Here is a 15,231-nt window from a genome sequence, read left to right on the forward strand (position 1 = left end):
CCAAGCTGAGGCAGCTGGTTTTTCTGAATGTCGACCTGCACTGAGGACAAACTGTTTGGCTGCTGAGTTTGGTTCTGTTCTGTGGATTTGTTTACAGTGGGGCTTTTTGTGCTGAATTAAACTTAAAGATTTGAGTAAAATATTAAACAACAGTAAGAATGCCTGCTTTTGTAACAGAACAAAAACACAGAATTAGGCAATTATAAGGCTTTTCATAAAAACACTACATGCAAAAGGGTGTGTCAGCACACAAAGCATTCACATTTGCCAAGTAAAGCTAAAGTATGAGGCTACAGAGGATAATAACTTAAGAGACATTTGGGAGCCACGAGACGTGCAAGATAATCCAGAGCTTAGATCTAAATAAGGAAGTCTTAACTCAGTAATGGAGAATATCCTCACACATTAAGAAGCACCGAGGGAGGGAAGTCCTTCATTACTCTGTCAGTCAGGTAGGTGATCAGTGAAGAACAGCACAGAATCTATGTACCTGCATGTTCAGCTCAATTTGTGGATGCAATAAGAAGTAAAGTGAGAGTGATCAGCTTACCAGTGACTGTGATATTAACCAGGTTACTGATGGCACCATTACTGGACTCACACCAGTAAACTCCGGTGTCGTGAGGCACCAGCGTACTGATTGAACATGATTGATCACGTTGCTGTTGTCCCCGCCCATCTCCACACTCAGCCCTCTGCAGTTTGCTTGTGTTTCTCCTCACAGTCCAATCAGAAAAGCTTTGGTCCTCCTCACAGATTACAGTCACAACATCTCCCTCAGAGACATCAGAGCTGTGAGGAAGAGGAGAGGTTAGATCAGGGGTGTCAAACTCAAATACACAGTGGGCCAAAATTCAAAACTGGAACAAAGTCGCAGGCTAACGTTAATATTTATTGAAATATATTTATTCCTCCAGATATAAGAATGAATCTTTTCTCAAACACGTTTTGCTGAAAAACTGAATATGGAACAAGTTCTGCTCCAATTATTTGGGTAAAGACAATAAACACTTTGATGGCCTATAAGTGAAAGTGAAAACGTGATAAACCAATAATATAATTAATAAATAATTATATTTTTTGATAAGTGAAGTTCACTGAACTGAAAGGAAATTTTGGTTTGATGATGGTTGACATGTTTAGTGGCAAATAACACCACTGTCTGTAACTAAGTGAATCCACCTGAACACCACCTGTGTGTGTGTGACTGCATTACACTCCCACTGCTGGGAACCTGAACAAGAACCAGAACAAAGTCTAAAATAGAAGCTGACAAACAGCTGCACCACCGAGTGACACTTTATTTTATAAACTTCACAACAGGTTTCATGTTGTGACCTGTGGAGGTGAAAAGACACAAAACCTGTTTTACAGCTTTTGAGCTGCAGGCAGGATTGAAACACACCTTAGTTAAAAGTCAAACAGCAACATTTGTCTCCTCCCCTCACGTCACTCAAATGTGACAAACCAGGAAACAGGAAGTTCTTCATCCTCAGTAAAGAGAGACGCACAGACGATCAGACTGAGCTCAGACCAAACTAGCAGCTTCCTCTGAGTGAGTCCAGCTACAGGAGAGAAAAGTGGAAAACTCCAACACTGCTGCTTCAAGCTGCTGACGCTCCACACACTGAATGTGAGTTTGAGCAAAAACACGACTCAAAGGAAGTTTCAGTGAAGGTGGTAGAGGAGGGAGGGGAGCCAGGACTGACTGTACTTCCTGTCTGCTGTTTTCAGCTTCACTCACAGACTCAATGGCTTCCAGATCAGAGGAGGATCTCTGCTGTCCGGTCTGTCAGGAGGTCTTCAGAGATCCTGTTATTCTGTCATGTAGCCACAGCTTCTGTAAAGACTGTCTGAAGAGATGGTGGAGAGAGAGACCAACACACGAGTGTCCAGTTTGTAAGAGAAGATCTTCAAAGGATGATCCACCTTTATGTCTGGCTTTAAGAAACCTGTGTGAGTCGTTCTTACAGGAGAGAGATCAGAGAGCTTCAGAGGCTCTCTGCAGTCTGCACTCTGAGAAACTCAAACTCTTCTGTCTGGACCATCAGCAGCCAGTGTGTGTCGTCTGCAGAGACTCAGAAAAACACACCAATCACAGATTCAGACCCATCGATGAAGCTGCACAACAACACAAGAAGGAACTTCAGGAAACTCTGGAGCCCTTAAAGAAGAAGTTAAAGGTTTGTGAAGAAGTTCAAGTGAAGTTTGATCAAACAGCAGAACACATTAAGGTCCAGGCCCGACACACAGAGAGGCAGATTAAGGAGCAGTTTAAGAAGCTTCACCAGTTTCTAGCAGAGGAAGAGGAGGCCAGGCTGGCTGCACTGAGGGAGGAAGAGGAGCAGAAGAGTGGGATGATGAAGGAGAAGATGGAGGCTCTGAGCAGAGAGATAGCAGCTCTTTCAGACACAGTCAGAGCCACAGAGGAGGAGCTGAGAGCTGAAGACGTCTCATTCCTGCACAACTACAAGGCTGCAGTGGAAAGAGTCCAGCGCTGCCCCCTGCTGGATGATCCACAGCTGCCCTCAGGAGCTCTGATAGACCAGGCCAAACACCTGGGCAACCTGACCTTCAACATCTGGAACAACATGAAGGACATGGTCTCCTACACTCCTCTCATTCTGGACCCAAACACTGCTCATCCAGAACTCATCCTGTCTGAAGATCTGACCAGTGTGAGACGAGGAGGAGAGAGGCAGCAGCTTCCTGATAATCCAGAGAGGATTGATAATTATATCTCTGTCCTGGGCTCTGAGGGCTTTAACTCAGGGACTCACAGCTGGGATGTTGAAGTTGGAGACAGTACAGGGTGGGTACTGGGTGTGTTAGCAGAGTCTGTGCAGAGGAAGGGAGACAAACTGCCTGGATTATGGATAATATGGTTCTATGAAGGTGAATACTCAGCACGCTCACCATCAGCTGTCACTGATCTCTCAGTCCAGAAGAAGCTCCAGAGGATCAGAGTGAATCTGGACTGGAACAGAGGAAAGCTGTCGTTCTCTGATCCTGATACTAACACACACATACACACCTTCACACACACTTTCACTCACAGGATGTTTCCATATATTTGGGCTGATAAACTGAAGGTGTGTCCGTTGAAGGTGTCAGTGTCAGTGCAGCAGATGAGTTGAGGATGATGATGTTTCTAATGTTGTTTCCTGTCAGTGAGTTGAAGCTGTTAAACTGCAGCTGTCCTCCTGCTGCCTCGTTGTTCCAAAGCTCTTTGTTTCTCTTTTAGTTTCACTCTTTCTTTCTGTTTCTGCTGTCCACCTTTTCACATGGAAAATCATTTCACTGTTTCTCACTGAATGACTCCCCAAACTAGATTTGAAATTCTATCAAGTTTCTAATCATTACAAGTGATTCATGTTTCTATTTGATGTGTAAATGGAGATGATTTAGTTTGCTGGGATATGGACTGACATGTGTTGAATGGGAGGAGCAGTTTGTTGTTGTCTTCTTGTCTGTTTATGACAACAATAAATATGTTGTTGAAACAATGATTCATGTTTAACTCCATATATGAAATGTTTCTGATCTTTGAATTCTGTTTGATTAAAGACTTTCTTCATGACACAAATGAGATTTCAGTGTATTAATAGAACTAAATAAGCTCAGAGTTGAAAGGCTGGAGTATTATGTACGTGCTTCACTGTCAGGATCTTCAGGGGGATTCAAAGGGAAACATCAAACTGCTGTAATGAGATAAACTAGTTGGGCTGAACACACTTATCTGTAGTTTGTCTCCATCCAGGATCATCAGAATATAATGAACATGTGTGAAGAGCCACAAAATGCTGCTGCCCTCTCAGCATGATGAGCTCCAGCCTTTGTTAGCAGGACAACAGGAAACATGAGACAACTTTCAGAGACAGTAACCAACTGTGGCCACAAGATGGCAGCAGCTGATCTGAGATCCTTTATTGGACAGAAGGACTCTGCTCTGTGACGTCATCAGAGAGACGGCCTTCACTCTGATAGATCTGACGTCATGTCTGCACTGCGATGATGAAAGCTGATAAACACATTGTTATTGATCCATGAAATCACCTCTGTCCTCTCAAGTGTAGCTGTTTACAGAGCTGAAGAAGTCCTTCATCATCAAAACAGACAAACATGTATTTCCTGTATTAAGTGACGTCATCCTCACTCTGACCTCTTACATACATTCTGTTCAGTTTTCCTGCTGTAAGAAATAAACTGTGTGAAAATAGAAATGCAGGGAAACATCCATTAATCACAGCTGAGCCGTTTGTTTCTGACTCACATTCAATGAGGCTTCAGGTGTAAATACCTCAGAAGTGTTTGTGAGTTCAGTAGAAGCAGACCCAGTCGACCATCATGGCCTCCACAGCACTACACAATGCAACAGAAAGGCCTTCATCATCTGCTGAACCACCTCTGAACCACGACGCTCTCCCTGCATCTAAAAGCTGTTAGTCAGGATGAGATGCTGCTGTGATCGCTCACAATTTACCTGTGAGACCTTTGTAAATATTGTCTTTGTTTCTGGAGGAAACACCTTTAGTCTGTTTGTATTTGGAGTGCAGATCTGGGCGTCCATCACTTTAACCTGCACACGTTTAGTTATTGAGTGTAGTTGATGTTTGGCAGCATTTTATAAGTGACAGTTCATGAACGGTGAAGGAACAGAGGACGCCTGACCATCCTACCTGTGTCAGTAAGAAGACTTTCATCACAACTTCACAACTTAACACAACTGAAACCTGAATCCAGTGTTGCATAGTTTACTAACAGTGTGTGCTGACACTGAAGTTAGCAGTTTGTTTCCTAAGAGCTGCTGGGACAAACCACAGTGAGCGGCTACAGAGTTTAGTTAAGGTGGTTCTAACATGTGACCTGTTGAATTATTTACAGGGATTTATTTTTCATTTAAAGCATCATTTGTGAAGTTTTTATGAAGTTTACTTCTTTTATGTTCTTTGTGTAACGTTTAGATTTTCTTCTCTGGTGTTTTAACTCTTCAGGTTTCCTGTAACAGAGATGTAAACCACCGTTTTCTGATGCTGCTGCACTGGGACATAAACACGGCCACTTTATTAGGCACACCTTGCTGGCTGCAGGTTATAACCCCTGCTGGAAACATCCCCACAGATTTGGATCCTTATTGCCATGACAGCACCACACAGCTGCTCCAGATGCTGCAGGATGCTGGTCAGGGCTCTAACAGTGAAACTTTACTGAAAGTAAGAAACCTGAGAGGAAATAAACCTTGACTTTAGTAAGCTGAGCTCTGAAGCTGTGATGGAGCTCAGTCGGTGTGAAGGCGGCTGCTGTGTAACAAACGTTTGTCTGAGGTGCTGCGACTGATCGTGGTCATGTTTATTTAAAGAAGTCGGTGATGAAGCAGGCTGTGCAGTCCGAGCTCTTCATCAGTTAACAGTCCTCCAGAGCTGCTGCAGGGAGCTGACTGTCCTCCAGGTGGCGCTAAGTGAACAAAGTCCAAAGAAATAAACTTGGACTGTTTTTTGAAGCCTAAATAAAATGTGAATAAACTTTATAGATACATTTGAAACCAGCTACTCTGTGACTTTACACACTCACACAGTAACAGAGCTGATTCCTGATTGGAGCAGCACAGAGTTAGACTTCTTTTCTGGCTGTGGATTGGTTCGTCAGGATTTCCTCCTTTACAGGTTTAAAAACAATCTCTGTTGTTACATTTTTTGACCTCCTTCTTGTGTCTAAAGGTGAAGCAGCACCAGCCTCCTCTGATCCTCATGTTGTAGCTCTGTGTGTCCAGCAGGGGGCAGAACACCTCCAAACTGTGCCAGCAGCTCTCACTGTGAGCTCAGACGTTTGTGGACACTCAGTTTGTTTGAACATAGTAAATAATCAGAGCTTCTCACACTGTTTATGGGGACACCACCTGCCCGAGGGTGTACTGTGTCAGAGAGGTGGTGTATGGTGCTGGGTGTAGTCTCTCTGCTGGTTCACAGTTTTTACTGAGGAGCTGTGTTCATGTCAGGAAGGTTTCGTCTGATCACTGTGGTGCAGTTTGGTTTACTCTGTTTCTGAGTGTTTGTAGGATCAGTCTCTGCAGGTCACCTGATACCTGGCAGTGAAGTGTTTATGAATCAGCTCCGTCAGATTGAATCCAACAGAATAACATGTAAAACACTCCAGGGCTTTTACTCTGAAACTTTCTCCAGAGCTGTCTGGAGTTTTCTTACATTAAAATATTCTGGGATTACCAGACTGTCCACATCATGTGTCCTACAAAACTTTCATCCACAAATATACCCTGACATTAAACCCAAATAGATGTGAGAGCGAGTCATTAGTATCAGTACTGTGTGTGTGTGTGTGTGTGTGTGTGTGTGTGTGTGTGTGTGTGTGTGTGTGTGTGTGTGTGTGTGTGTGTGTGTGTGAGAGAGAGATATTCAGGTAACTTACTGGGTTACTGCACATGCTCACACCTTTTCAGCACAACAGGTGCAGTTTGGTGTTTTACTGCCTCCTGCTGGAACAATGATGGCAGCTCTCAAGACTTTATTGGTTATTGTCATTTCGTGTTACACAGCCTGAAACGAAATACTGTTCCTCAGCAGCCTCTACAGTGCAATAACCAATATATTTTAAAAAGAATAAATACAGTTTAAAGGGAATAAGTTTAAAAAGGAGCAGCAAAAAAGGCATAAATAGCTTAAAATCTAAGTTCTAAAAAAACCTCCAGTTTTTATTAATATTTTATTATTTATCAAATTATTATAAACTAAAAATATATTTTACGTGATAAACGACTTCAGTGCTTCGTCCATGACCTCCTGAAGGTAAAGGGCCCAAAGAGCCAATCAGCAGCTCTGAAACAGGAAACATGACTCATGGAGAAGTTCACAACAGTTTCAGCTGCCAGTTGTACTCATCACCATGGAGACGGTCTCCATGGTGGAGGCAGAGTGACAGTGTTGTAGATGCTGCATTTTGAAGCCTCAGTGTTTATGTTGTGCCCTTAAACAGGGGAAATAGTGAGGAGAGGTGAAAGAGCGGCACAGACACGCAGCTCTCACTCTCACTCGTCTGTATTGAGTGAAGGAGGAAGCGCGCGAACCCACCTACTGGAGCCCTGAGGCATTAACAATGGATCGACGCACAATCAACCCAGGCAAAACTTTCACTACTTATCTCCCTCTATATTCCCACTGCATATTCTATTCGAAAACAGTCAAAGCAACAAATAAAACATTAATAAGGGCATGACATGAAATGTAAGGAACAGAGATGTACAACTTCAAAACTAATCAAATTTATGATCCACCACATTTATATTTTTGTTCACAGCCATGTACACATCAAACTCTCATCTTTCTGTCCAAAAACAAAACAAAAAGATTCCCTGTAAATTTGACCTTTTCCTTCAACTGTCCATTATAGCGTGGTCTTCCTACTTATCTTGACACAATACTCAGTCGCGTTGCCTGCTGCAAACTTAAAAGAAGTCTGACGAATGAAGTGACTGTGAGTGTGTCTGACGTCACGGTGTGTGTGAAAAGGTATCCAGCTGGGGCAGACATGATTCTGCAGGTCACCTGCCCAGTGGACAAAAAGAAATAAAATAGTTGTGTGGATGATATATGAATGATAATACGAAGAGTGTTTTGTGTCTCTCAGCCTGAAACAACTGTAATGCCACTTTCTGTTTTGGAGAAAGGACAGTTAAAAAAAGATGTGTGTTGTTTTAAGCAGTGATGAGAATAATGAAGATGTGATGAGAGAGCAACACAAAAGTATAAGTACAGGGATGATGCTCTTTACAGGAAGGGTCAGAGCAGACTCTACCTGCTGAGGCGGCTGAGGTCATTTGGAGTCCAGGGAGCGCTTTTAAAGACCTTCTATGACTCTGTGGTGGCATCTGTCATTTTTTACAGTGTGGTATGTTGGAGCAGCAGTTTATCTCCCGCCCCATGCATGTAGATGTTGCTGAACTGCAGAGCTGCTTCAGTGACAGACTGCTGCATCCTCGATGCATGAAGGAGCGTTTCCGCAGGTCCTTCCTCCCTGCAGCTGTCAGACTGTACAATCTGAACTGCTCCCAACAAACACAGATGTTTACATCAGCGCTGTATCGTGCACTGTTTTATCAACCGATTCACACTACAACCAGGGTTGCCTCTTATCTGTATTTAATTTTATTTAATTTAACAACAGTATGGTACTCAGTTTTTGGTAACCATTGTCCTTCATGTAAATATGTAAGAATTGTGTATGTTTCTGTTCTGTGTCATGTGTACTGTTTGTTTGTATATGTGTTTTCTTGCTGCTGTTACACCCAAGTTTCCCCTTGTGGGACAATTAAATTGATATAACAACACTCGTGGTAAAGTTGTGGACTGGAAGAATACCTGACCAAGATTATCTTGCAATGTTTTGCAGCCGCCAGTCAAGCCGGTAGATAAATGTCTGTGATTGTCGCAGGTGGCTGTGTGGCTGGCAGGAGCTCTTTCCTATCAGTTTGTCCCCACCTTCACCTATGGTCACGAGCTTTGGGTAATAACCAAAAGAATCCGATTCTGGATATGAACTGCAACTCTCTTTACATTGGCCTTTCCTCCACCCTTCTCGTTAGATTGCAGACTGTCCAGAATGCGGCGGCACGCCTTTTGACAGGTAGCAGGAAGTTTTCTTCCATCACTCCTGTTCTTGCTGGCTTGCACTGGCTTCCAATTAAATACCGTATTCAATTTAAAATATTACTTTTCACCTACAAAACCATTAATAACTTTGCGCCGAGCTACCTCAATGAGCTTCTCAGGTTACACACTCCTGTCAGAGCACTTAGCTCTGCTACCCAAATTCTTCTGGAGCAACCTCGTTCTCGGCTGAAGTCTCGCAGTGACCGCGCGTTTGCTGTAGCTGCCCCGGTCTTATGGAACAACCTTCCTGTCGCTATCCGGGCGTCTGACTCTATGCCACTGTTTAAATCACGGCTTAAGACTTATTTCTTTAATCTTGCCTTTCCACCCAGTTAACACTTGTGTGCGCTGGTACATTTTTTATGCTTGTGAACTACTTTTATATCTTATGATGGTTTTTATAATTGATACGTGCCAGGTCCTTTCTCTTTTCCCTCCCATCTCCCTTTTCCTATTTTATTTTTGTCAAGCACCTTGGTATACCCTTGTTTTTTTAGTGTGCTTTATAAATAAAGTTTATTTATTTATTTATTATTTGTTGCTGTTTAAGTTTGTCAATTTCAGACCTCTGTCTCTGAAGTTCAACGTTCTGCATTTCCAGGTCTTTCAGTTTTGCGACATGGTCTGACAGAAAAGAACATAAATAAGTCAATATGAATTTTATTTATCTGCATCATTTGAATCTTTTCATTTTTAGTAGGTTAGATTATTGAATAAATAATGAATAAATAATAAAAATAAAAAAATTAATGAGAAACGTTAGTGATAGATTCATGAAGTGACATTGATATCTCTGTAACAGGGGCTCATATGAAGGTTTCCTCATGCTGTCATTTTTCTCACTACCTGACATCATACTCTACCTTTATTCTCTTGTTTTAAGGTCCTGATTTCCACTTTCTGTTCAGCCACTGAGGCAGTCAGCTCTCTGAGCACAGCATGGATTTCCTGTGGACAGGGTTGTTGGTTTGAAATCTGCTGGTCAAGAATTTCATTATCTGCCTCTGTCTGATTTGTGGAAACAGAGCAGACCAGAAGCAACAGCGAGAACTTCAGCGTGATCTCCATTCTGTCAGTGAAAACTCAACAGTATCTGTGTGTCATCTGCAAACCTGACTGACTTTTATATTACACAGTACAGAGGGGAGGTCACTGTAGCATTAGATTCAACCTTATTCTAGTGAATCAGTGACTAATGTAATCTTTATGACTTCAGATGCAGTACAAGGAGAAGAACAAGTGAGTATCAATGATTGTCAACTGATAGTAAAACATGAGCATGTGTGTTTCCACCAACTGACCAGAGCTTAGAGGACAAATATCAAAATGTGTGCTCAGATACAGATGTTTAAGCAGCTGTGAAAGAACATATCTGGAAGTTTTTGGCACTGAGGAAGTAATTGCCTTTGATTATGGAATTCCTCTAATAACTCAGAGCAAAAATACTCTAAGCGACAAAATGCATAAAGTAATCTTTACAACTTTTACAAGGTACAAGACTACAAAGAGATAAACAAGTGAATGTCAATGATTATCAGCCGTTCATAAAATTAATCAGCACGTGTTGTTTTAGAAAATCCAATGTGAATGTAGGAACCATGAAGGTCACTGACATGGTATAACTTGAAGATGAACTTCTACTCTTCATGTGTAACATGACACTTGGTTGACCACCCTTCCCACTCCAGTTCAATAAAACCACAGCTGTCCTTTTTTGTTTCTTTCTTCTCTGACCACTTAGGTGAGAAAGCTAGTGTTCAATGCTTTTCAGAGAATGAATTAATCTCTGACCCTTCCACTCCAAGCACTCCTCCAGATGCAGTGAACAATCTTATAAGCAATACAAGAGCATGCTGAAGAGTCTTGGTTGCTAAATACAGCAAAAGTATTCGGCCCCCTTGAACTTTTCCACATTTTGTCACATTACAGCCACAAACATGGATCAGTTTTATTGGAATTCCACGTGAAAGACCAACACAAAGTGGTGACCACGTGAGAAGTGGAACGGAAATCATACATGATTCCAAACATTTTTTACAAATAACTGCAAAGTGGGGTGTGCGTAATTATTCAGCCCCCTTTGGTCTGAGTGCAGTCAGTTGCCCATAGACGTTGCCTGATGAGTGCTAATGACTAAATAGAGTGCACCTGTGTGTAATCTAATGTCAGTACAAATACAGCTGCTCTGTGACGGCCTCAGAGGTTGTCTAAGAGAATATTGGGAGCAACAACACCATGAAGTCCAAAGAACACACCAGACAGGTCAGGGATAAAGTTATTGAGAAATTTAAAGCAGGCGTAAGCTACAAAAAGATTTCCCAAGCCTTGAACATCCCACGGAGCACTGTTCAAGCCATCATTCAGAAATGGAAGGAGTATGGCACAACTGTAAACCTACCAAGACAAGGCCGTCCACCTAAACTCACAGGCCGAACAAGGAGAGCGCTGATCAGAAATGCAGCCAAGAGGCCCATGGTGACTCTGGACGAGCTGCAGAGATCTACAGCTCAGGTGGGGGAATCTGTCCATAGGACAACTATTAGTCGTGCACTGCACAAAGTTGGCCTTTATGGAAGAGTGGCAAGAAGAAAGCCATTGTTAACAGCAAACCATAAGAAGTCCCGTTTGCAGTTTGCTACAAGCCATGTGGGGGACACAGCAAACATGTAGGGGACACAGCAAACATGTAGGGGACACAGCAAACATGTGGGGGACACAGCAAACATGTGGGGGACACAGCAAACATGTAGGGGACACAGCAAACATGTAGGGGACACAGCAAACATGTGGAGGACACAGCAAACATGTGGGGGACACAGCAAACATGTGGAGGACACAGCAAACATGTAGGGGACACAGCAAACATGTGGAAGAAGGTGCTCTGGTCAGATGAGACCAAAATGTAACTTTTTGGCCAAAATGCAAAACGCTATGTGTGGCGGAAAACTAACACTGCACCTCACTCTGAACACACCATCCCCACTGTCAGATATGGTGGTGGTAGCATCATGCTCTGGGGGTGCTTCTCTTCAGCAGGGACAGGGAAGCTGGTCAGAGTTGATGGGAAGATGGATGGAGCCAAATACAGGGCAATCTTGGAAGAAAACCTCTTGGAGTCTGCAAAAGACTTGAGACTGGGGCGGAGGTTCACCTTCCAGCAGGACAACGACCCTAAACATAAAGCCAGGGCAACAATGGAATGGTTTAAAACAAAACATATCCATGTGTTAGAATGGCCCAGTCAAAGTCCAGATCTAAATCCAATCGAGAATCTGTGGCAAGATCTGAAAACTGCTGATCACAAACGCTGTCCATCTAATCTGACTGAGCTGGAGCTGTTTTGCAAAGAAGAATGGGCAAAGATTTCAGTCTGTAGATGTGCAAAGCTGGTAGAGACAGACCCTAAAAGACTGGCAGCGGTAATTGCAGCAAAAGGTGGTTCTACAAAGTATTGACTCAGGGGGCTGAATAATTATGCACACCCCACTTTGCAGTTATTTATTTGTAAAAAATGTTTGGAATCATGTATGATTTTCGTTCCACTTCTCACGTGTGCACCACTTTGTGTTGGTCTTTCACGTGGAATTCCAATAAAATTCTGTCTGGACAATGTCATATCATGAGTAATAATTAAAAATAATCCATATACATAAAACAAACACATGCACACACACAGTGACATTTTAGACCTTCAGAATACTGTATATACTTTGGGCATCTCGGTGCTGATCCAGAATCCTTACATTATTATTTATTACTAGAGCTACAATAATAAAGCAATGAGGAGGGGGAAGTAATAAATATGAAATAATGTATTTATGATGATTCCATTTGTTTCACTATCCACTCTGTGCAGGGCAAAGCTTATTACATGTTTAAACTGTAGAGATACAATAATTTTACTGCTGTAAAATCCAAATTTTGTCTTATTTAAAATATAAATCTAATATAATCTGCTTCTTAATGTATGTTCTTTAAAATACAGTGTGGCGTGGGTGTGGTCTCTGGCCAGCTGCAGAGGACGGGTGACGCAGTGAGCTCCCGGGGCGGTGCAGGGGCGGGGTGAACAGGTGTGCTGGGATCTGACAGTGATTGTGTCTCTTTATATGTTGGCAGTGACAGTTGGAGGAGGAGGGCGGACATGACAGCAGAGAGAGAGCGGGAGTGTCTGTGTCCCTGTACAAACGCACAGTATTAAATAAAAGTTCGGCTGTCGTCAAATTCGCTCCAGCTTATATTTCTTGGGTCCAACGTTACATACAGCTTGTGTTTTTTAATATATCATAATTATAATAATGCATAATTATGTGGACATGCATATTAGATTGTTTTTTAGTGGAATATAATCCCTCCAGAAAGGCAGGAAAAGCTATGTAACTTGCTTTAAAACTAAATATGTTCCCTAAAACGGTGACAGAGCTACAGACCCATGACAGCCTTACACAGGTAGCCAGCAGCTATGACCAGCACTACTTGTGCAGTTAATAAAAGGACAGGTAATGTTTGTCGCGCTGTTGCACTCACAGCACGCTCGTTTGTTTCAGTTCGTCAGTTGCAACAAGACAGCTTACCAACGTGTACGTAATAAGCTGATACTCCTGGGTGCTACACACTACAGTGTACGCTGTACACCTACTTACTGGTTGTGTCGCATCAGTCTGTCTCTCTGAGTTAACTTGTGTTTCTCCTACAGCTCCGGACCGCTAAAAATGCGCGTGCTCTTTGTGAGCTCGTTCCCGGCTCGTAACCAGCGCGTTCTGCCGTCAAGGGCGATCATTGGTTAAATGTGATCATGTGACTGATGCAAGTGAGATCCTTTTATTTAGCAAAACTGTGATTAATAGTTAAATATTATTGTTGAGGGGCACAGACAGGACTCCGCACGCCCACATACTTAAAAAAAAAATTTTTTTTAAAGTTGCCTCAACAAAAGGGCACTCTGGGCACCCATCAGGAAAGGGGCGGGTGCTCAAGCCCCTCCAGCCCCCCCCCCCCCCCCCCCCCTCTGCACGTGCCTACTGTTACACCATCGTAGGTTATACAGGCACTGATCCAATAGGTGTTTTGGCAGCCATCTGCTGTGACTGGTTGGGGGTGACGGAAAAGAGACGAGGGCAGATGGCGACAGGATAAAAGACACACATCAGGAAGAGACAAAGTTTATTACTCCTACTGATTAAATATCACAAACAACAGCCAATACAAACTAAACAACAAGCTAACAGGGGTGCTGCAGTCTTGGAATAAAACTGCAGAGATGATCAGTCTATGAAACCAAAGGTGCGTTTTATATTGGGAGAAGTACCAAAAAATGTAAATAATGGGATATAAACTTGGCACTAGGACAAGCAAATGATTTTAAACTGGGCAGGAAAAATAAGATGCTTTTGAGTGGAGTCTCATGGGTCCCCCAAATATTTGTATCTGTACAAAAAATAATAATAACCAAAGCGCAAAAAAAAGAGTAATATTTGGCATAATTAAAACTTGCCTACTAAGAATGACATAAAAATTACATAAAGTAGCACAAACACTTTAATATGCCACGGGTAAATTGAGCTGTGGCATTTTTCCTTTTTAAATCCGCCTTTTTTCTGAGCTAATTGAAAGCTGTTTAGAGATCCGTGGTTCTTTCACAGAAAATGATGCATTACTGTAAACTGAACACAATATAAAGTATTTAAAATGAGTTAAGCTTTACACATGTGCCGCAGTGACATTACTGCAGGTGTGATTCACTGACAATCACTTCCTCACTGAATGTTTCAGTGGTGCAGTTGCTCGGGCCTCTGAATCTCTGTTTTTTTGTATTTACCTGCTGCTGATGCTCCTCATGCTTACCTCTGGTCTTACCTTTGCTTCTTCCCCTCTGCTTGGATCTTCACCCATGTGCCTGTTGGACTGTCCTCTCCTCTGTAAACTCAGAGACCTCCTTGCCCTCCCCATTACACATTCTGGCTAAACTTGATAAAAAAAAATACTGTAAACCAATGTGTCCTGCATTTGAGTCCAATTATCATGAACATAATTTCTCTCTTTTTAGTTAATAGATCAGATTGTGTGCTTTATAACATGTTTCCTTTATTTGCCTTTTCTTTCTGTGGTCATGTTAAAAAGCAGAGTGTAGTATATTGTTAGAGAATTGAGCCTGTCCACAGTAAAATAGTCACTTCTTTAAACTTAGTCCAAAATGGTGAGAAGAACCTTAACCTCACCTCAGAGTCTGACCTTAAACAACATTCAGTGTTCTGTTCTTCTTTCTGCTTTGTCCTCTCTTGTTTTCATCCATGTTTCTAGAGTTACATTTATTTATACTTTGTGTCGGCTCAGTGATTTATTTTTCTGTCTGCAGGTAGAAAAATCATTGACGTTTGCAGATGACACAGATGCTGTTATGTTTTCAGTGACTGAATGGAGATCATTGCAGTTTTCTTTGTTCTTTTTCCACAGATCAGACCACGAGCAGACTGCACTCCAACAACCCCGTCCACACTACATTTGACTGGTACTCACACTGCCCTTGAACATAAACTAAACAACATGTTGATTCCACCATGTTAGAAGATTTATA

At 42.3% G+C, this 15,231-nt stretch overlaps 2 protein-coding genes across 4 annotated transcripts in view; one reads left to right on the forward strand and one right to left on the reverse strand.

Annotated features, from left to right (window-relative positions):
- LOC147333966 (butyrophilin subfamily 2 member A2-like) overlaps positions 1–15,231 on the reverse strand; it is a 148,683-nt gene that overhangs the window by 52,746 nt on the left and 80,706 nt on the right. The gene's annotated exons all lie outside the window — the stretch shown is intronic.
- LOC147333970 (nuclear factor 7, brain-like) lies at positions 1,737–9,381 on the forward strand. 3 transcript variants are annotated; one of them, XM_086286540.1, is made up of 3 exons: positions 1,752–1,988; positions 2,175–2,441; positions 2,475–3,439. In XM_086286540.1, the coding sequence occupies exons 1-3, from the start codon at positions 1,752–1,754 to the stop codon at positions 3,135–3,137; spliced, it is 1,167 nt and encodes a 388-aa protein (XP_086142666.1). In that variant the 3' UTR covers positions 3,138–3,439. The 3 variants fall into 3 exon arrangements, with proteins under 3 accessions (XP_086142668.1, XP_086142666.1, XP_086142665.1); XM_086286539.1 differs by adding an exon at positions 9,361–9,381 and having other exon boundaries at positions 1,752–3,119; XM_086286542.1 differs by having other exon boundaries at positions 1,737–3,439.

This window comes from Aulonocara sp. 'chitande type north' Nkhata Bay, linkage group LG3 (genome assembly GCF_057382095.1).
Source record: "Aulonocara sp. 'chitande type north' Nkhata Bay isolate Kocher_YH1m ecotype deep benthic linkage group LG3, A_spYH_male_GT1.1, whole genome shotgun sequence".
NCBI lineage: Eukaryota > Metazoa > Chordata > Actinopteri > Cichliformes > Cichlidae > Aulonocara > Aulonocara sp. 'chitande type north' Nkhata Bay.